Here is a 19,418-nt window from a genome sequence, read left to right as displayed (position 1 = left end):
TAGTGTGAGCTAGCTCACAGTTTTTTAGCCTCTGGTTCACACATTTTTGTCTTAGCTCAGGAAGGATGGCTCCAGAGCAAACTAATGTATGCAGTAGCTAAATCGCTCGCTCACAACTTTAATACCAGTAGCTTACAAAGTAGAATTTTTGCTCACAAGACTCCACAGCTTAGAGGGAACATTGCTTGGAGGTATAGTACTTTTGTTTTCACGTTTGTTCAGTTGGGGGTCATTTATACCCAAATAAGTGTACTGGTATTCTACTTAATTTAAACAAAAACATTAAACGTTTATGTGTGTTGGAATAATGTGGCAACCATCCTGGCTTTACCAAAACTTTACCAAAGTCTTTCCCAAAACTTCATAGCAAAGCAAGTTTGGAAAAGATTTGGAAAAAAGCTTGGGAAACCCCAGGAGGTGCACAAATGCACCACAGTGCTGTTGAGAAGCAGGAAAAAGCCTCCTTCCAAACAGTGCTGAACTCAGGACCAATAACTCATGTAGATTTCCTACAGTGAATGAATTCCACAATTACTTGCTGAATGAAAAAATTATACAGCTTTTCTTATTAAACACTTATTATTAAACACTTCTATATTGCTCTGGAAAGACAGGAAGTCTCCATCGATGGTTGAATTACTTATGATAAAATAGTTATAATCTCAATGATTGAGATTGTATCTTGGTCTTCCCCTCCATACCTTCAGTTCGACAATCTGATGCAGAGGTATCACTTCAAATACAAGCACCTCAAGAGATGCATTTAAAGGCTGTCTACTAGACCACAGATAATCTTAGAAAGTAGGGCAAGTACAAAAAAGCATTTTGCTCGGGAACATAAATAATAGTTCTTTCCAAAAGAACTTTGAAAAATAACAACTTTGGCCTCCTATTTCTCTAATTGCAGCCTTTCAAAAATATTGTGATTCTTCATCATTTTGATAACACAGTGGTGGTCTTAAGAGGGCATGTAATAAATCTGGAAGACATGTCCCCCCACAACATTTCTACAGAACATTCTGAAGTTTGCAATAAACTGCCCATAATTATTCAAGGGACAACATGTGGCGATACATCTCTTTTCTCACATTAGCTTGCAAACATCCATCCTTAAGAGCAAGTCTAAATTAAGCCGGGAATGCCAACAAATTGATCCAGCTTAGGTCAGTATATGTAAGCATGACAATTTATAAAGTCAGTTCTCCTTGGCAAATTCTTCAAGGGGTGCAGCCTAGAAATCAAGCTCGGTATTCCTAGTTTTTGTTTTCAGTATACTTGGAATATTTCTGGCAGGCAGTAATAACGCTACTTATTCTTTGCATGTATAATCTTCTCATGTTTTCTATACGTACTGACCTTGTTGCAAGGAATATTAAAGTAAAAATAGAAATGTAAGCAATAGTCTTGCTATTCTTTAGCCTAGTTAGCCATGTTTTGTGTGTGTGCGTCTTTAAAAGTTTAGTTTGCATGGCTGTGATATTCTGGAGTGCTGGAAGCAGGCAAGTGGTATGATTGGTGAGTGACAGAGAAGGGGAGGGGTTTTGGAATGGATGCTGTGTGGATGATTGGAATGTCTATCTGGTGTGTCTGTTAGGTATGACAGTTGATTAAGACAGTTAGTCAGTCAGCAGAGAGTGCTGTATAAAAGCAGTTAATATGAGAGTTGTCCTGAGGTCCCTGTGAGGGAAAGATTGGGTTCTGTGTAGTAAAAGAGTTAAGCAGTTTGTTCGTTTTAAGGTCTGAGAGAGAGAAGTCTTGTGTGTGTTATGAAAAGTTAAAGCATAAAGAAACAGTGACCATATATGGCCTAAGGAAAATATTGTTACAAAGTGACATGCCCTGATCCCTGTCAATAAGAGGGAAGAGTGTGTGAACATCAAATAAATCTACTTTTATTTAAGACACAAGTTCTGAATGAAATTCTTCCCAGGAAACACATAGTCCTTCAAAAGCCCAAACCCTGGGTCACAATACCAAAACCAGTAGGAAAAATATTAAAGGAAAAGGTCGGGAAAGCCTAAATTTCCCTGGTGGCAGCCAGATTACCCTGAGAGCAAACATAAAGAACATTTTAAAGTAAAACTAGACCTCCCCAAATAAGAGGTCGTCACAGTAAGCAATAGTCTTGCTATTCTTTAGCCTAGTTTTCAAGTAACTGAGGAGTTTTCCCACAATATTTTATCATCAACCCTTTAAAGTATCCATAGCAACCTAGTGACTTACAAATGATTATTCTCACAGTGCGGGTAAGCACTGGAGTGCCCCAGTCCAAAGAACGCCTGAAAATCCTGAAGGCACATGCTTTAAGTCATTACCTGAGACCAGGGGTGGCCAAACTTGCTTAACATAAGAGCCACATAGAATAAATGTCAGATGTTTGAGAGCCACAAAACATGAACAAATATCACACACACATTTTTATTGGGAAATATGCAAATTTGCTTTTTATTAAAATTAAATGAGACTGCCAAAAAAAAGAAAAAGGGTAAAAACAGGTATTGATAATGATATTTATTTGTTCAATGATATTTGTTTGCTAATGATATTTGTCTAAGAGAGAGAAAGAGGAGGAAAGAGGGAAAGATAGAGAAAAAACAAAGAAATAAACAAAAAAGCAAATAGTTGGGGAGAGCAGGGGAGGGAGGACGGACGGACGGACGGAAGGAAGGAAGGAAGGGGGAAAGAGAAAGGTGGAAAGAATGAAAGAGGTGGAAAGAAAGGAGAGAAACAAACAAAGCAAACAAATAGATGGGAGAAGGAGGGGGAGGGAGAAAGGAAGAGTGAGAGAAACGGAGCAAGCAAATAGATGGGGGAAGGAAGGAAGGGAGAAAGAGAGAAAGAAAGGAAAGGAGAAAGAGAGAGAGAAAGGTGAAAAAAGAAAGAGGTGGAAAGAAAGCAAATATATGGGGGAAGGAGGAAGGAAGGGGAAAAGAGAGAGATAGAAAGAAAGAAAGCAAATAAATGAGGAGGAAGGGAGGGAGAGGCAGAAAAAAAGCAACTTTAAATGTGTTCTCCAACCCCTTTCCACCCCCATGCCAGCTGGCTTGGCTTGGAGAGGGGATTGAAAGAAACAAATGCCTTCTCCAAGCTGGCGGGGGGGGGCTTGGAGAACACCCCACCTGAGACTATTACAAAATTAAATGTCTACATAGTAACAAGGAGGGGAAATGCTCACTACCAATCAGCATTACCCAATATTATCCATGTGGAAACGAAGGGAGACCTTTTACACATGCCAACATGTGTCTAGATCTGGAAACCACGAATACTGCTGAGCCTCTGAGAGTAACCTGGTGCTCTCTCTAATGTCCTTATGAGATGTTAAGCTATTACCTCCACCTATGTTAGATCTTGAGGTTAGATACAGCAATGACACACAAAAGCACTTCTTCATCACAAAAAGCAGCCTTTACTAGAGCCTAAATGAGAAACTGTGGGGTTCAGGGGCCTCCATGTCCTTGCCCTCAGTAACTCCCTTATCCATCACAGCCAGGGCTATTTTTGGGCAGAAACGCACAGGAACGGAGTTCCGGCTGGCTCCCGAGTTGGCAGGAACTAATTAGCATAATAGGCCACACCCAATAGCAGAAACTCATTAGGATTGGCTACATTAGGGGTCTGTGGCCTAACATGCAAAGGAGTTAAAAAAAGCCCTGGGTTTTGACAACAAACAAGGTAAACAGAATAAGAAGAGAAAGGTGGGTGTGGCTGGATGACCACACCTGGTAACATGGTGGTGTGGCCTAATGGGCTAATGAGCGGTGCTGTCAGGGTGTGGCCTAATATGCTAATGAGTTCTTGCTGTTGGGTGTGGCCTATTGTGCTAATGAGCGCCTGCTGGGCTTTTTCTACAAAAAGAGCCCTGCATCACACTCTTTTCTGTCCTGCTTGGGCTTGCAGAGCCTCAGAACTGGGGACAGGGTTTGCAGCACCTGGTACCTCAGCCCTTCCACTAAGTCTCTCTTGAACAGCCTGGGGACAGAACCTAGCCACCTCCTCCCTGGCTTACTTCTAGGCCCCTTCAGAAGTTAGGTCAGCAGGCTGCACATGCTCAGTCAATTCTCCTGAAGTCTCAGGAGAACTAGCAGTCACATGAGTCCTTAGGGGAACCTTTGGCTGCACTTAACAGCCTATTTTCCCTTCCCATTGCCCAGGCCAGGCTAAACTGCTAGCAGCTGTTGGCAGTGACTTAAGTGGGGCCTTAAAATGCCTATACTATGTGGCTGCTCTTCCAGCTCTTGTCTTGGCTGGTTTGGCAGCTGGAGGATACGGCTGAGCTGGGGCTTTAAAGGGCCCATTCTGTGTTTCTGCTATTGCAGGATTTCTCCTTGTTGCCAATGTCCTGGTGGGCTTCCCTGTTTCTGGCACTGGTGGGTTCCCAAGTGAGTGTCCTGTGGCTCTAGAGGAAGTCCAGGAGTAGTTCTCGAAATGAGGGTGGATCCACTCCAGGACAGAAGCTTTTCTAAGAGCCAGTTCCAAGCATGTTGCTGTTGTGGGCTTAATAGATTTGAACAATTAAAGATTTTAAAGGGTCCAGGTCCAAAGATACATAGGTTGGGTGCTCAGTCAAAATAGATGAACTTATTACTGCATTATATTATCATTTCATCCTTCTTTCAAAAAGGTTCCGAGCAGTGAAATAGGCTATACTTAGCAATAGCTGGTTCAAACTCACCTAGGCCTGCCAAATCTCGCCAAATCGCGGCGGGGGATCTGCATGTCTTCACAGAATCCTTGCCGTGGGGACAGCGAGACGCGTTGCACCGCAGTCGCCAGGACATGACGCTATGCGTCACTCTGGCAACGGGGCTGTTTGGAGCCCCGTTGCCAGAGCGACGCGTAGCATCAGATCCTGGCAACGGCGGGTGCAATGCGTCTCGCCGTCCCCGCGGCAAGGATTCTGTGAAGACATGCAGATCCCCCACCGCGACTTGGCAACTCTAAACTCACCTAATGAGCTTTATGGCTGAGAAGATATTTGAACCAAGGCCTCATGCCCAAATCTAAAACATTATTCATTACATCACAGTAGTTCATGTAACAGCCGAGGTACTAATTGACAAGGCTATTTTTGGGCAGGAACGCACAGGAACGGAGTTCCGGCTGGCTTCAGAGTTGGCCACGCCCACTACAGCCAAAACCTCTGTGTGCGCGGCTACAGAGGGAAGGCCTGGAAGGATCGGGGAGGCATTTAAATGCCTCCCCGTGCCTTCCCCATCCTGTCCAAGGGCCAGCTTGCCTGGGCTCCCTGCAGCCGCGGGGCACCCAGGCAAGCCAAGGGAAGGCATAAGGGTATGGCCTAATATGCTAATGTGCTGTGCTGTTAGGGGTATGGCTGAATATGCTAATGAGTTTCTGCTGTTGGGTGTGGCCTATTATGCTAATGCGTTCCTGCTGGGCTTTTTCTACAAAAAAAGCCCTGCTAATGGACAACATACAATTGCCAGCTTGGAAAAAACCCCACACTGGCCTTTATAATCTGTGCTGGGGACAGAGAACCAGATTTTGCAGGAGTATCCACTGACCCACCCTGCTCCCGTCCTACAAAGGTAACCACAGATACTCAGAATCTGCCACTTCCCTGGAACAGCCACCTATCAATTTAAAGCCTCAGGAGCATGGGGTGAGAGGGGAGACAGGCATCTTTGGGCTCCTTTCCTACAATGAAGTCGAGTCCCCAACAACCACCTAGATGCCAGCAATGCTGGGCATCACCAAAACCAGCTCCTGTGAAACAAGACAAACTGCTAAAGAACAAAGCGCTTAAAAAAATCTTTGCAAGGACTTCAGCTGCTAAAATGTTTTTAGGAACGATAAATATATATATATTTTGTGAGTTGACACATATATCAAAGGCTTCCAATACCTGGTGCAAGAGAAGAAGGCGATAGCATGCCATTCGAGCTTAAAAACACAGTGACAAAAATTGTTTCGTTTGTACCTCTCAGCAGGACAGGTTCTTTTTCTAACAACCTCATATGCACTTTCCCCATTTTTAATCAAGACAGTCTTGAATCAAACAGCAGAAAAGAGTAACAAAATCTATTTTTATTAAATGATGTACTGGAAAGGTACAAAACAGGAGTTTGTGCTGTCCTAAGCAGAGAGAAGAAGAAGAAGAGAAGAGATTGGATTTATACCCTGCCCTTCACTACCCAAAGGTGTCTCAGAGCGGCTTACAAACTCCTTTTCCTTCCCCTCCCCACAACAGACACCCTGTGAGGTAGGTGGGGCTGAGAGAACTCTTGACAGAAACTGCCCTTTTTCAAGAACAGCTGTGCCAGAGTAATGGCTTGCCCAAGGTCATCCAGCCAGGTGCAAGTGGAGGAGTGGGGAATCAAACCCGGTTCTCCCAGATTAGCGTCCGCACACTTAACCACTACACCAAACTGGCTCTCAGGGGCCTCCATGTCCCTAAGGCTCCCTTCCAAGCCCACTGACCTCAGTGAGCTTGCCTTTGCTTAGGATGGCACTGGTAGACAGGAGGACCATGTGACCTGTGGGCCTGGCTACCGCAAAGTCAGGCCTGCCTACCTCTCCAGACCTACTCTGCCTTCCGTACGCTACAGGCAAATGCAGGTTGGTGGTAACAGGGTGGCCCCTTTCATCTACGTTAAATTTGACTTGTCACATCACCTGCTACAAAGGTCAGCCACTGTTGCTATAGGTGCTATTTCTGTGCTGCCTCCAAAAGCAATCGTCACTGTTTCAATACAGCTCACACACAGGCACAAGGGAGAAAACCATTACAGACTCAACAGTGAATCAGAGGGTATGTTGTTACCTGGAGCTGGCCACTTTAAGGTCACAGAAGTGGGTGAGCAAAGCTTTCACTACATCGTGGCAGACAACTTTAACTACATCAATGTTACTGAGCCTATGTCGCAGCTGCTTGGCAACGTCCCAGAAGTCTTCAGAGAGCAGGTGGTACAGCTGTCCCTCATCTCGGCTGAGGTGTCCATACCAGGACAAAATGTAATCTCTGTAGGTGTAGTCAAATACTGAAACAAAGGGATCAACAAAGATGAAATGTCAGAATTCAGGAAAGAAGACAGAAAGAAAAAAAAAAGGGGGAAGAAAGAAAGAAAGATACCAGTTATGAAGAACTAGGGTCTGGAAAAGACTGCTCATTTTTATCTTTAGGGTACTGCATTTTCTCCCCTTTCTAAAAACAAAAAAGCCTGGCAAAACTTCAATACAAGAAAATAAATTCCAAAAGAAATTTCCAAAGATCAACAAGGAAGCCGGTAAGTGGATATGACTGGTCAGCCACCAGCATAGATGTCCCAAGTAATTACCAGTTACCACAGGTTGAAACTTTTTTTTTTCATTTTTGTAACAAATATTAATAGAAGAAGAGGAGGAGATGGATTTGTACCCCACCCTTCACTACCCAAAGGAGTCTCAGAGCGGCTTACAAACTCCTTTCCCTTCCCCTCCCCACAACAGACACCCTTGTGAGGTAGGTGGGGCTGAGAGAGCTCTGACAGACACTGTTCTTTTTCAAGAACAGCTGTGCCAGAACTATGGCTTGCCCAAGGTCATCCAGCAGGTGCAAGTGGAGGAGTGGGGAATCAAACCCGGTTCTCCCAGATTAGAGTCCGCGCACTTAACCACTACACCGAACTGGCTCTAATACAAATATGACACATCACACATTTTCTAAGTTTAATTTTACAAAGCCATCCACCATCCATAGCTCTAACATGCCTTCAGACAACAAGTTATTTACGCCACCCAAGGAGCTCAGGGTGGTATATATTATTCTCCCCTTCTCCATGTTATCCTCATAACAATTCTGGGAGCTAGGTTAGCCAGAGACACATTGACTGCCCCAAGATCACCCAGCAGGCTTCATGGCACAGTGGGAATTTTTAACTGGGGCTTCCCAGAGGTAGCCGTGTTGGTCTGAAGCAGCAGAACAAAGTTTGAGTCCAAAGTTTTATTTAAGGTATGATCTAATCCAGGGGCGTCGAATACATTTATTACAAGGGCCAGATCCGACATAAATGTAACTCTATCGATCCAGCCAATCTGTGTCATATAATGCCAGATACTGGAGAGACAACCTTTATAAAGAACATGGGCAAACCCAATTAACGATATTATTTTTTACTCAAAAGGCAAACATGCTTAAAACATTAACACTCTTATGGCATTCCGTTTATTAAACAGTGTCTGATAACTGACATCTCTTGCTCTGAATTACTGCATCAAAATCTGGAGCCTTTTGAAACATTTGCTCAGGGGAGTATACTGCTGGCAGGTGCTAGGGAAAGGTGCTCTGCTCTCCTTGGATTCTGCCCATCAGAGAAAGAAGGGCAGGGGGCAAGGCACCCAAAAGCACTGCAGTCATACCCTCACACACACACACTGTGTACAGGGCTCTTTTTGTAGAAACAGCCCAGCAGGAACTCATTAGCATAATAGGCCACACCCAACAGCAGGAACTCATTAGCATATTGGGCCACACCCCTGCCAGCACAGCTCATTAGCACATTAGGCCGCACCCCCATGTTACCAGAAGTGTGGTTATCCAGCCACACCCACCTTTTGCTTCTTATTCTGTTTACCTTGTTTGTTGTCAAAACTCAGGGCCTTTTTTTGTAGCAGGAACTCCTTTGCATGTTAGGCCACACACCTCTAATGTAGCCAATCCTAATGAGTTTCTGATGTTGGGTGTGGCCTATTACGCTAATGAGTTCCTGCTGGGCATGGCCAACTTGGGAGCCAGCCAGAACTCCGTTCCTGTGCGTTCCTGCCCAAAAATAGCCCTGCACACACATATATGATCTTTGCTCCTGGAAAAGGAAAAGTATTCCCCTCCCCTTTTTCTGGTGAAATTGGATTACAGCCACACAGCAACCACAGAGTGAATAATAACTATTATTAGGCGCAACCAAGTGTCACATAACAGAGGGCAAGCTTTTCACTACCTTACAGTTCTTAAGATGTACACTTCATAATCAACTCAAACATTTACAAAAAGCCACCCTTCAATACTGTAAACCATAGGATCAATAGAGGTTTTGCAGTCAAAATGTTGACTCTAATGATAGGAAATTACACCTGTCTATAACCGTGAACACTTTGCAACCCATGGAGCTCCTTAGAGCACAGTACCTCTGCTCCCTAGTCACTCGGCCTCCTTCACAACTAAAGTTACCTTTGGCATCTCTCCTCAGTAGCAGAGCTAACATCTCTTGGAAACAGAGATTAGTACTCATCACTTACACAGTGGCGTGCCAACTATTCAAAGCACTCCACATTTGGGGCTGCTTAAGGATGCATTATCGTAGTCAATCTGGGTTAAGTTTATGGCACAAGCAGGAAGCCATTCTTATTCCCCTGCTTGGGGCATCAGCATTTCCCCTCCTCTCCTTGAATCTTCTGTGGGGAAATTTAGGTAAAGGTTCCCTTGCTTGAAAGCCAGTCGAATCCGACTATAGGGTTGCGGTGCTCATCTCCGTTTCAAAGCCGAAGAGCCAGCGCTGTCCGAAGACGTTTCCGTGGTCATGTGGCCGGCATGACTAAACACCAAGGCGCACGGAACGCTGTTACCTTCCCACTGAAGTGGTACCTATTTATCTACTCGCAATTTCTTGCTTTCGAACTGCTAGGTTGGCAGGAGCTGGAACTAGAGACGGGAACTCACTCCGTCATGTGGCAACTCGGGTCTTGAACTGCTGAACTACCGACCTTCCACAGCCTGCAGTTCAGCGTCTTAACCACTTGCGCCACCGCAGCTCCTGTGGGGAAATTTACAGCACACTAAAATCTAACACACCATATTTTGTACCTGGAAAGATTCCTGAGTGCTTATGAATACTGTGACAGTCACTGCTGCGTAGAAGGCAAGTATCACAGCCTGCATCATCAGCATGATAAGCAATGCAAACCTCTCAATCTACTGATTTTGTGATAAAGTATTTTAATTCCATTTGTAAAAATTCTTTATAAAGGCTGAGTGCAAGCACAGAGCCCCAAACGACTCTGGCACAGTCTTTTCGAAGACCATTCTAGGCTATGAAATCTATTTTCCAATATGTATGCACAACGTGTGTATCACCACTCTGTACTTCTTTTGCAAATAAAGGTGCTTTGTTAATGTTGGATGTTACAGACTTTGGTTGAAACAATTAAACTAATTAAATGGATGATGTCTTTTTTGTCCATGGTGCTTTTTCTAGCAATTAACTGCTCAGTGGGGAGCTTACTGCAACAAGAATGGGACTGTATTCTTGTCAATGATTCTGAAGATAAAATTAAACTATTATATGTACCAGGATCTGGTTGGCTCCAGATTTCTACAAGTCACATCCTATCGCACTGTCGATTGGAAGTCCCTGTCAGAATCGGACTGCTGAATGGATCTTGTTTGTGCCCATGTGTGTTAACCGCGTATAGATGCCTTGTGCTGCTGTTGCAGACTCCTGCTTTTGTATACCTGCTTGGCTAATTGCTCCTGTGTAGTTTTTAAGCCGCCAGTCCTCCCTGACATTCCTGAGGGGTGGGCAGTGTGTGAATGTGCGAAAGGAGTTATAGCTAAGGCACCTCTCCTATTGTTCCTAAGCGCCCCCCCGTTGAGTTTACAGGCCCCAGCGGGAGCCGTGCCCTTGGGAAACACACTAAGATATATCGCTAGTTAGGTCGTATATTCTCTCATGACCTGTAGTTGCATTAGTGGGTGCTTGTGACGTGTGCATGAGGGGTGCACCCCATACCCTGAAATCTATCCCAATGCTTTTACCCGCCAGTTCTGGCAAAGGTGTTCACCTGACCAGAAGCCATACTTTACCAATAAACCTGCTAAAGGACTATTGCGTACTGAGTGGTTACTACAGGACCTGACAGTCCCCTCCCACTGAATGTATTGACCTAATTGACCCACCAGCAAATGAGGTAAATAAAATAAAGAATCCTCCCAATGCCAAACGCTGAGGAAGAGCCAGGAAAACCTACCACCATAAAGGACTGCTGCTCTTTCAACTGGGACCAGCCCTCTTACTAACTAATCCACAGCATACTTTTTTCAAACTGTTTGGTAAAGGCAGCACAAGAGTACAAGCTGGCTCCAATAGTTTCAAGGTTATCACACTTTTATCCCATTTCCCCCCCTCAAAGGAGCTCAGAGGTACATGGTTCTCCTCACTTCCATTTTATCCTCACAGCAATCCTGCGAGGTATGCTACGATGAAAGCAGCCCATAGTCATGGAGTGGGAATTTGAATCCAGCTCTCCAGAGTCCTAGTCCAGCCCTCTGGCCATTAAACTACACTGGCTTTATGGGATCAGTCTTTCAATATTAGTGAGCCTGTTGTCTGCAAATATGCAATTATCTGCTCCAACTCTATGGCATCCTATAAAATCAAAGCAAAATCTATGAGTAGCGAAGGAGGCGTTACTATGTGCTTGCCTATGATGAGAGCCTGTCTTCCTTCTTTTCCTGTTTAAAACATCTGCTTCAGCCATAACAGTACACAATGCAATCACACAAAAAGATATTCTAGTTCCAGTTGTACTACTTAATAGCACTAGGCGTTCTCACCCTTGTTTTCTAAACACCCCTTAGAATAGATCTAATACCTGGAGTAATTGCTTCTCATATAATAGCTGATTATGTTCAGAGTCTTAAATGCACTTAGGAGTCGCTCACCTTCTTTCAAAGCTTTATCCATGTTGTGAGAAATTACAACTCTTCTAGACTGGACAGATTCATGTGCACTTCCAGATAAAAGATTCTGAAAGAAAACATGTGCACACACTGTAAGAGATGGAGGAAAGATGCATATAAGAAGTCTTTAATCACCCGCTCTGCCTTTCAGAGACATAGCTAGCCACATTATTATAAACAGGATTTTTGCAACAAAGCAGGGCTGCCAAGTTTTGCTAAGGACCCTCCCTTTACAATCTTGATCAACCTTTTATAGCATGGGAACAATACAGGATTAAAAATTTACATACATTTAAAATTATTTAACATTTACAAACACATTATATAAAGCCAGTTTTTTCAACAACCGTTTAGGGAACTGTCTTTTTAAAATAATAAAAAATGCAACCAATAGCAGGTTCTTTCAGAACCACAGAACATGAGACAAGATGCCACCAAAAATTTGGTGATATCATTAGAAATAACATACAGCATTTTTGTTGCCAATAAAAAGTAAAAATACATGCCCAATAAATGTACATCAGGAAAGATATTCATTATTTCAGGGAAGCAAATGAAATGCCTCTCTATGCATCCCTGCAGTCTTATCTTGTTTCACAGAGAGAACAATCTTGGTCAGTTTGGCAGCCAAGGAGAAAATGAGGCTATGTTGACCCCAGCACTTCTACAGACAGGGACAGGCTGGATCCAGCAACCCAAAGACGCAAGGATTGCAGATCTTTCCTATGTTCTCCTCCCTCCTGCATCCATTTCTGATTCCAAGGAAGTTTATTTCTGGGTCTCAGCTTCCCTGTGCTGATGCAAAATCAGAAAAGGTGGAGTCATTCCCTTCCCCACTACAACCACCTGACCTGTGCGGCTACAAGTTCATCAGTGTCCCATGACCCCAGGAACAAAACTTCCCCTGGTCAGAAACAGCTGCTGACCAACACCTTCTGCTGATGGGTCACTAGATAACCTGTGTCACAAAATAGCTAGAGACCTACAGCTGACACTACTGTGTTATGACCCCCCCCCTTACAGATATGGTATATACTGCTAACTTTATCATGTTTATAGTGCATGCACATAACCTTTTCACCTTTATACTTTGGAGAACTATGACTTGTCTTCAGACAAGAAGTTGATGTCCGTCATGCACATAATCATTCCACACTCTTGATATTTTCAGCATTGAGAAAAACAAAAACCCTATCAACAATTTCTATAGCATGGGGGAAAGCGCTCATAGGCAGTCAAGAGCAAAGCCTCTGGACTGTCCACTAATCAATTTTTCAACTTCAGTGTATGGCTACAGGTCAAAAATTCAGTAGTGCATGCACCAATATCAAATGACTCTCATGTGCTTAATTTTCAATATTAAGAAAATTAATATTCTTCAGAAAGATCCACTTGTCTCAAGAAGCCCACTAATGTCAAATTTAAGTCCAGTAACTGAGAGTTAATGCTTCTAATAACATTCTATTTGGTCTTCAAGTTCAGTTTAAGAGCAAGACATTCAGTTTGTATTGAAGGCTCGCCTGAATAATAATATGGTAGATTTTCATTTGTAGAAAGTACACTCACACGCACACACACTGAGTATTTATATCTGACCACCTATAAAGTGGGTAACTGTCTCATTAATTTTTGTAGCAAAAGCCACAGAGTTCAATAAAAATTGGGACAGGCTATATTTTAGGCACCCCCCAAGTCTTGGGCACATCCTAGTTGCTTTTTAATTTTCTGAAAAGGAATGTTATCCCAATATCACAAACTGTTTGAGAGAGTCCCCTTGGACTCAAAAGTGATTTGATAGGCAAGATGGAGAGCTGCTGTTTCAGAAGCTCAAATCCAAAGCACTTCTGGGCATAAAGAACTAGTTTCATGGTTCCATGAATACCAACCTGGTTAATGTCAGTTTCAGATGGGTAGCAGTCAGTCTGCAGCCATAGAACAAGATTTCAGCCCAGAAGCATCATAAGCACCAACAAAACTTTCCAGGGTACAAACTTCCATGAGTCAAAGGTCACTTTGTCATGCCTAAAGTGGTGGGGCAGGGGCTGATAGCAGCAACTTGGCAGCTGAAGTGTGTGTTAATTCCATGATGTAAACCAATATTTTCCAGATCACCAGGGCCGGCTCGTGGTGTTTCTGCGCCCTAAGCGAGGCTGCCTTGTGGTGCAGATGCCAACCTCCCGGTGGGGCCTGAAGACCTCTGGAGCCAGCCACCCTTTTGCTACTGCCGCCACCGCCCCCCCCCCCCCAGCTGTCAGACCCAGCGAGCACGCCCACCATGTGGCTGATGACCCATCCAGGAACCGTTGTGCAAGTGACCCTGTTGGGTTTTGGGGGGGGGGGGGGGGGGAGGCACAGCTCGGCGCCCCATCCAGGGCCCAGCACTCTAGGCGAATGCCTAGTTCGCCTAGTGGGTGAGCTGGCCCTGCAGATCACTTAGGAAATTAAACAAACACATCTTGCCTAGAGTGAAGAAGCTAGAAAAATTCATCTGGGAAGGATTTAAGCGATAGAAAACTAACCATTGCCATATTTTTAATATTGAAAAAGACTCAGCCTGAAGCTCTGACTGCGAGTACTGCTCTTATATTTTATGGATAATAGATTTCCAGCAAAATCGCTGTTTCAGATTTCATTAAAATGTCTGGCAAATAGTTAACACACCTCTGAGCACATATTAAAAATGCGATTAGAACTCCCTTATATACTTTACCCTTTTAATACCATTAGGGCAATTAAAGAGTGGCATAAGGGTAGATTTGTCCACTTTCACTACATTTTTAGAAGTTTGTTGAAGTCTAACCCAGACTACTATATAGCTACTGACCTGGGTACTTATAGAAAGCAAGAATGGCAGCCGGGTAAAAAACATTTTACTGAAGTCGGTGGTGGGGTTTCTCAACACATATTAATAACACAGATATATATGGAGGAGGCAAACAGGCTAGTAACTTCTATGGGTATATATTTATAAAGTTGGTCTAATCTATTTTTAACTGCAACATGCAGTGAACCATAAAACTGTAGTTATTCAAAATTAATCTGGATATAAAGATGCCGTCTTCAGTAAGTGGTGCTAGACTATACAGAAGAGTTGAATTATTTTTAAAAACTATCTTGGACAATGAAGGAACATAATTCTTCCCAAGGTAACAATTCACAGAAACCTCACTCTCTGTACTTCACTGCTCCCCAGCATGGTGCAAATGAGACTAAAACAAAACAGCAGCATGCCAAAATGTTTTAAAGCCAAAATGCAAACCAATTCAGTTACAAAACTGGAGGTGGGGCAGAAGGAGTGAAGAGGGGTTTCCAAGAGCCTGTGGGGTTAGCAGTTTTGATGGTGCTCAAGATCAAAGGCTGCCCTGTGAAATGGAGGCCCTGGAAGCAGTCTTTTGAACTGGTTCCAAGGCTTTGGTGTGCGTGTTTTTGGGCAGTGGAGTTTATTTCTACTTTTGTTTGTGATTCATTGTTATGCCTTTAGAATCAATAGACAACATAGTCCACATCCTGGCCAAGTGACCAACTACACTCTGCTAGACAATCATAACATCAGTTTTTTTTAAAGAAGCACACAAATGCCTTGAAAAGCCAGGTTATTTTAAATGTCAACTATCAAATGGCAATACTTTCCAAAAACCCATAACATGTATCTATGTAATCTTAAACGGATATATACCCTTCTAAGCCAATTGATTCCAGTGGATTTAGAAGGGTGTTGACTCTGTTTATGAGCACTGTATGTCAAATAGCTGAAGTTGCCTGGAGATATTAGAGAATGATGCATGGAGGGGGAAAAAGAAAAAAACCCCAACATAATACCCCAATAAAGCAAGACGACAGCATTCCTCAGCTGTGTTACTTAAAAAGCTGGCAGCTGTATAAGTACATAAGAGGACAGAATAGCTGATAATTTAATTCCTCTGGCTGACCTTTCATCACCAGAATGGAAGACATTACACAAGGTTATGTTTTTACAAGTCATCAGGAAGTTATTCCCCTCAGACAATGATATCTAGAGGGAAGAGCCAAATTACAAGAAAGCATTCATGCCTTAGGATGGGGAGTCAAGACTTATGCTAGTATCTCCTACAAAGACAGGAAGTATCGGAAAACTGCTCAGTAGGCCTTACTTTAGAAGGAAACTGACCATTACCTGAAGTAAGATCATCAAACAATCAATTAAAGTGCACAACCCAAAAAGGACAAAACTATTGATCTCAGAGGATCTTTTTAACGAAGCTAAGCAACTGTAAAAATACTACTGAATAGTTTGCAGGCTAAACTTGCTTTAAATCTACAAAGGGGACCAGCAATTTAAAGGTACAACAATAATGGAAGAAATTGCTGTTAGGTTCACACAATAGCACTATATAGACAAAAATGAATAAATAAACTTGTTGAGATGACGTTCAATGATGTTTGTAATATCTATATTTTCAAGACAAAGGACGTCTGACACTGAAGATAGGTGATACGAACATCTCGAGTGGTAGTTCGTTTCGAGACACAACTCTTTTTCAACCACAATTCCTATCAAAAGCAGATGGAATACAATGAGCTCCTGAACAATATACATAGGCTATGATTGAATTAATATAGAATAAAGTTACATACAGATTCTCTGGTTGTCTTTTTGTGTACAGAGGTAGTATCAATCTTTTCCTGTAATATACAAAACAAGATATGAGAACAAAAGCAAGTTGCATAACTCAATCCCTATTGATGGTACATTCATATTACAAAACTTACCAACAACAGTTCCAACAGCCCATAGGCTAACAAGTTTATAATACAGCACGCAGGCTTACTAGTTTTCAGTCCGGACAACAAGTCTTACTGAGTACAAGCATTCATTTCCTTAAATAGGTGCAAAATGCAAACAAGGTAAATTGCTTGTGCATGCAAGGATGACCAACTTACCAGTACATATAACTTTAGCACAAATTAATAGATGCATCAGGCTAAGGACAAAACCACAAAACATATATACAGTGAATTCTCTAGTATTACATAGCATTATATTATAGTCAGTAGCCTTCTATAGTCAATCCCTATTAAGTGTACATACATAATAAAAAGCTTATCAACAACAGTTCCAGCAGCCATAGGCTAACAAATTTATGATTCAGCACACAGGCTTAATAACAATCCGGACAACAAGTCTTACTGAATACAAGCATCCCTTTCATTAGATAGGTGCAAAATGCAAACAAGGTAAATTGCTTGTGCATGCAAGGATGGCCAACTTACCAGTACATATAACTTTAGCACAAATTAATAGATGCATCAGGCTAAGGACAAAACTACAAAACATATATACAGTGAATTCTCTAGTATTACATAGCATTATATTATAGTCAGTAGCCTTCTATAGTCAATCCCTATTAAGTGTACATACATAATAAAAAGCTTATCAACAACAGTTCCAGCAGCCATAGGCTAACAAATTTATGATTCAGCACACAGGCTTAATAACAATCCGGACAACAAGTCTTACTGAATACAAGCATCCCTTTCATTAGATAGGTGCAAAATGCAAACAAGGTAAATTGTTTATACATACAAGGAAGGCCAACTTACCAGTGCATATGACTTTAATACAATTGATAGATACCTCAGGCTAAAGGCAAAAAACATATACAGAGTGGATTCTCTAATGTTGCATAGCATTATAAAAAGCAAGATAAATCCAGGGAAGTGTTAAGTCCTGCAGGTTGGATGGTATTAAGCTTAAACATCCAATAAGCCTCCCTCTGGAGCAATAATTTATGGATATCTATATTGCTGTATGGTCTAGATCTCACTACTTCTATTGCCACACAACTAAATTCGTCATATTTGTGACCCACTTCGGCAAAATGCTGGACCAGAGGTGCAGTAGGGCAAAGATGTTTTAATTTAGACTTATGTTCCAGAACTCGTGTGCGTAAAGCTCGTGTAGTTTGTCCCACATATCTATAATTGCAACCACAGGAAATCATATAAATGATGTTCCTACTTGCACACGAGGAGAACTGTTGTAAGTTTCTGCTGAAACCAATCTCTGGGAGATTCAGGACACCTGTTTCAAGCATGAGAGGACATGCAGCACATCTTTTACACTTAAAGTGACCTTTAGGTAATAATTCCACTTGTTGAAAATTCAAAATATCAGCTCTAATCAATTTGTCCCTGATACTTTGGGTCTTCTTGAAACCTATCATTGGTAATTGTCTGCATGCTGCAATATCCCCCAGGATGTGCCAATGTTTACAAATGATGTTTTTAATGGCATAAGCTTTGTCAGTATACTCAAGTGCCCAACACAGTCTCCCATTAAAGCACTTCTCTGGTCTATTTTGAAACAGTTCAGCTCGATCACGCCGGGTAGCTCTAAATCTAGCATGTTCCACAACCCAATCTGGATATCCTCTATCCTTGAATAAACTCTGCAATCTATCTGCCTCTAATTCATAGTCAGTCTGGAAAGTTGAGTTCCTCTTGATCCTGAGGAATTGCCCATAAGGGAGATTATTTTTTAAATGAGCTACATGATGGGAACCATAGTGAAGTAACGAGTTCCTATCTGTTGCCTTGTGGAAGGGACGTACTGCAAGGTGATTGTCCTTAATGAACACAGTGGTGTCCAAGAAATTTATTTCTGAACAACTGGCAACATGTGTGAACCGGATTGTTTCATGGACACTGTTTAGCCATTGTACAAACGGTTCTACCATCTCATTCGTCTTAACCACTAGAAACAGATCATCAATATAACGTTTGTATAAGACAATCGAGTGAAAATACGGGTTAGTATTGGAGCACAAAATCCAACAGTCTTCAAAACTCCCCATGAAAATGTTAGCTACGCTTGGTGCGAATGCACTGCCCATCGCTACTCCTTTTGTTTGGAAATAAAAGTTGGTGCCAAATCTAAAATAACTTTTATCAAAAATAATGTCCACAAGGTCTAATAAAAAGTGAGTAGGCAGCATGTCCACACTTCTTTTTTCTAAGGTTCTAAGAATGCAAAGGCGTGCCTCATCATGAGGGATGTTTGTGTAAAGTGCACTAACATCTAAAGTAACCAAAACCGCCCCTTCAGGCACCTGCATCCCTTCTATACAACTAATGAAGTCCCTGGTGTCCTTGATGTATGATGGTAATTGGCATACAAAAGGTTGGAGAAACGAGTCGACAAATTTAGATAGAGGTTCTAATAAAGAATTAGTCCCCGAAACAATGGGTCTGCCGGGTGGAGGATGCCCAGATTTATGAATTTTGGGTAAAGTGTACAAGATGGGGACCCTATAAAACTGTTTCTTTAAGAACTCGGCTGTTTGCATAGAAATATATTCAAAAACCAAGCCCTCATTTACAGTGACAGCAATTAATCTACTGATCTCCTGAGATGGATCATACTCAATTTTGGTGTAATACTCCACCTTATTTAACTGCATATTGATTTCCGAGACATAATCATCATAGTTCTGCAAAACTACAGCCCCTCCTTTGTCAGCTATCTTAATAATGATATCAGACCTCGCTGCCAACTCATTAAGGCTGTCCCATTGACTCCTAGTGATATTATATCGGGTGGGAACCCTGCGTTGTTCTATGGTCAAAATATCTTCCATGACCCTACGCTCAAAGACTACTATAGATGGATGGTTGATGGGGGGAATAAACTGTGATTTGGTCCTGAATGGGTTGATCTCAGTAAATGTAGTATCATCAAAAAACTGTTTTAATTTGATCAATCTAA

The 19,418-nt window shown here is 42.3% G+C and overlaps 1 protein-coding gene across 1 annotated transcript in view; it reads right to left on the bottom strand.

Annotated features, from left to right (window-relative positions):
• SNX25 (sorting nexin 25) overlaps positions 1 to 19,418 on the bottom strand; it is a 79,656-nt gene that overhangs the window by 51,053 nt on the left and 9,185 nt on the right. Inside the window, exons 2-3 of the mRNA XM_015418701.1 lie at positions 11,657 to 11,741; positions 6,785 to 7,001 (exon numbers count right to left, since the gene is read on the bottom strand). Of these exons, the coding sequence (XP_015274187.1) occupies positions 6,785 to 7,001; positions 11,657 to 11,741 (302 nt within the window). The remainder of the gene's footprint in view (positions 1 to 6,784; positions 7,002 to 11,656; positions 11,742 to 19,418) is intronic.

Source organism: Gekko japonicus, unplaced genomic scaffold, assembly GCF_001447785.1.
Source record: "Gekko japonicus isolate JY-2015 unplaced genomic scaffold, Gekko_japonicus_V1.1 scaffold663, whole genome shotgun sequence".
In the NCBI taxonomy this organism is placed as follows: domain Eukaryota; kingdom Metazoa; phylum Chordata; class Lepidosauria; order Squamata; family Gekkonidae; genus Gekko; species Gekko japonicus.
The sequence above is the reverse complement of the archived record's forward strand: the minus strand, read 5'-3'. Positions and strand labels throughout refer to the sequence as shown.